The sequence below is a fragment of the Peromyscus leucopus genome, chromosome X (assembly GCF_004664715.2).
Source record: "Peromyscus leucopus breed LL Stock chromosome X, UCI_PerLeu_2.1, whole genome shotgun sequence".
Lineage (NCBI taxonomy): Eukaryota > Metazoa > Chordata > Mammalia > Rodentia > Cricetidae > Peromyscus > Peromyscus leucopus.
Genome location: NC_051083.1, coordinates 115,208,506 through 115,210,194, shown reverse-complemented (window position 1 = coordinate 115,210,194; position 1,689 = coordinate 115,208,506). Strand labels below are relative to the sequence as shown.

The following is a 1,689-nucleotide window of genomic DNA, read 5'->3' as shown; positions in this document are numbered from 1 at the left end:
TTCCATTCCATTGGCATGGGAGGAAGAATGAGATATAATTTGATTGCACCTTATTTATTTTTTGTAAGAATGTGTAGTTCTGTAAGTATTAACCCTCACTTATTCCTTTGACAAATAGTATCAGGTCCCATTTACCTCCTAGCTCTTTGCTGCTTTGTTCTCTGCTGAGTTTCATTAATCCTTTTTTGCTTTCCTCTTTCTCTTCAGCCTTTCCATATCACACATTTTATCTGGAAATGGTACTACTATATGGAAAGGGCTCTGATATGTGACTATAAGAAAGGGGAAGGGTTGAATGGTGTCCCTGATTTACGTATTTTGAGTAGGACTATTATTTCACCCATATCAGCTAGTTTTCTCTTATTTTCTCACAGCATGTCAAAAGAGTTTTTAACAAGTCAGGAGTGATTCTCAGTCACATCAATGGAGAATTCATCTGCAGAGACTAAATTCATCCTACTTGGAATGACAGATAACCATCAACTTGCAGTCCTACTTTTTGGACTCTTTTTTGTTATTTATTTCATCACTGTGCTGGGGAACCTAGGCCTGGTAGTACTGATTCAAGTCAGCCACCATCTCCACACACCTATGTATTTTTTTCTGTCGAATCTGTCTTTCCTTGATATCTGTTTCTCTTCCATCACAACCCCAAAGACTTTAGCCAACTTATTATCTCAGCTACAGGAAGTTTCTTTCTTTGGATGTATGGCTCAAATGGGCTTGTTCATAATCTTTGCTTCTGCTGAATGTAATGTTTTGGCTTCCATGGCCTATGACCGTTATACTGCCATCTGTCAGCCATTGCTTTATCATATTACCATGTCAAGAGTTCGCTGTCTCCTTTTGATAGCAGTATGTTACTTTGGTGGATTATTTAACATGGTTGCTGTAATAAGTTCCATCACACAACTGTCATTCTGCCAACCACATGTCATCTCACACTTCTTCTGTGATATCCCCCCACTGCTGGCATTGGCCTGTTCTGATCCCTGGGTAACCCAGATCTTGGTTGTTGGCTGTGGGGGATTTACCCTTGTCACCTCAGTCATGGTAATTCTTGTCTCCTACACATCTATATTCCTGACTATCATGGGTATTCCTTCAGTTTCTGGCAAGCAGAAAGCCTTCTCTACCTGTGCGTCCCACTTGACTGCAGTTGCTCTGTACTACGGAACCACTATGTACACGTACTTGCAGCCCTCTCGGCATGGGTCTCAAGCAGGAAATCAGATGGTCTCGGTGTTTTACACCATGGTGATCCCTATGTTAAATCCTCTCATCTACAGTTTGAGAAATCAGGAAGTGAAAGCTGCCTTAAAGAAAACATTGAGGCACAGTCTCTAATCTATTTTGTGTCTCAAAGGATAATAGATTTTACCGACACTCATATTTTGTTGCATGGTTTCCTTGCTTACATATGAAGTCTTGTTAAGAACAACTTCATTTCTCTGGCTAAGTGTTTAGAAGTGATTGTTTAGAAAAGTAGAAATAGTAGGTATAAATTATAGTACAATATAATCTACATTTTCTGAAACAGTTCTTTGATGAGAAATATTTAAGAAGGAAATATCTAAGTTTGTGACTATCAATATTTTAGTCTGACTGATGAACTTATATAACATTCGTTAGAACTTAAAATAATTTCCCGATAATAGGAATGTTAGAAAACGTTTAATTTTACCATGT

At 38.2% G+C, this 1,689-nt stretch overlaps 1 protein-coding gene across 1 annotated transcript; it reads left to right on the top strand.

Annotated features, from left to right (window-relative positions):
- Positions 1-423: 423 nt before the first annotated feature.
- On the top strand, positions 424-1,347 carry LOC114710160 (olfactory receptor 8A1-like). Its single transcript, XM_028894249.1, has one exon. It carries the CDS (start codon positions 424-426, stop codon positions 1,345-1,347), a length of 924 nt encoding a protein of 307 aa, XP_028750082.1.
- The last annotated feature ends 342 nt before the right edge of the window (positions 1,348-1,689 follow it).

What these genes read in the sequence shown, in the direction of transcription:
- LOC114710160 (XM_028894249.1), top strand. Translation starts at nt 424, where the DNA reads ATGGAGAATTCATCTGCAGAGACTAAATTCATCCTACTTGGAATGACA.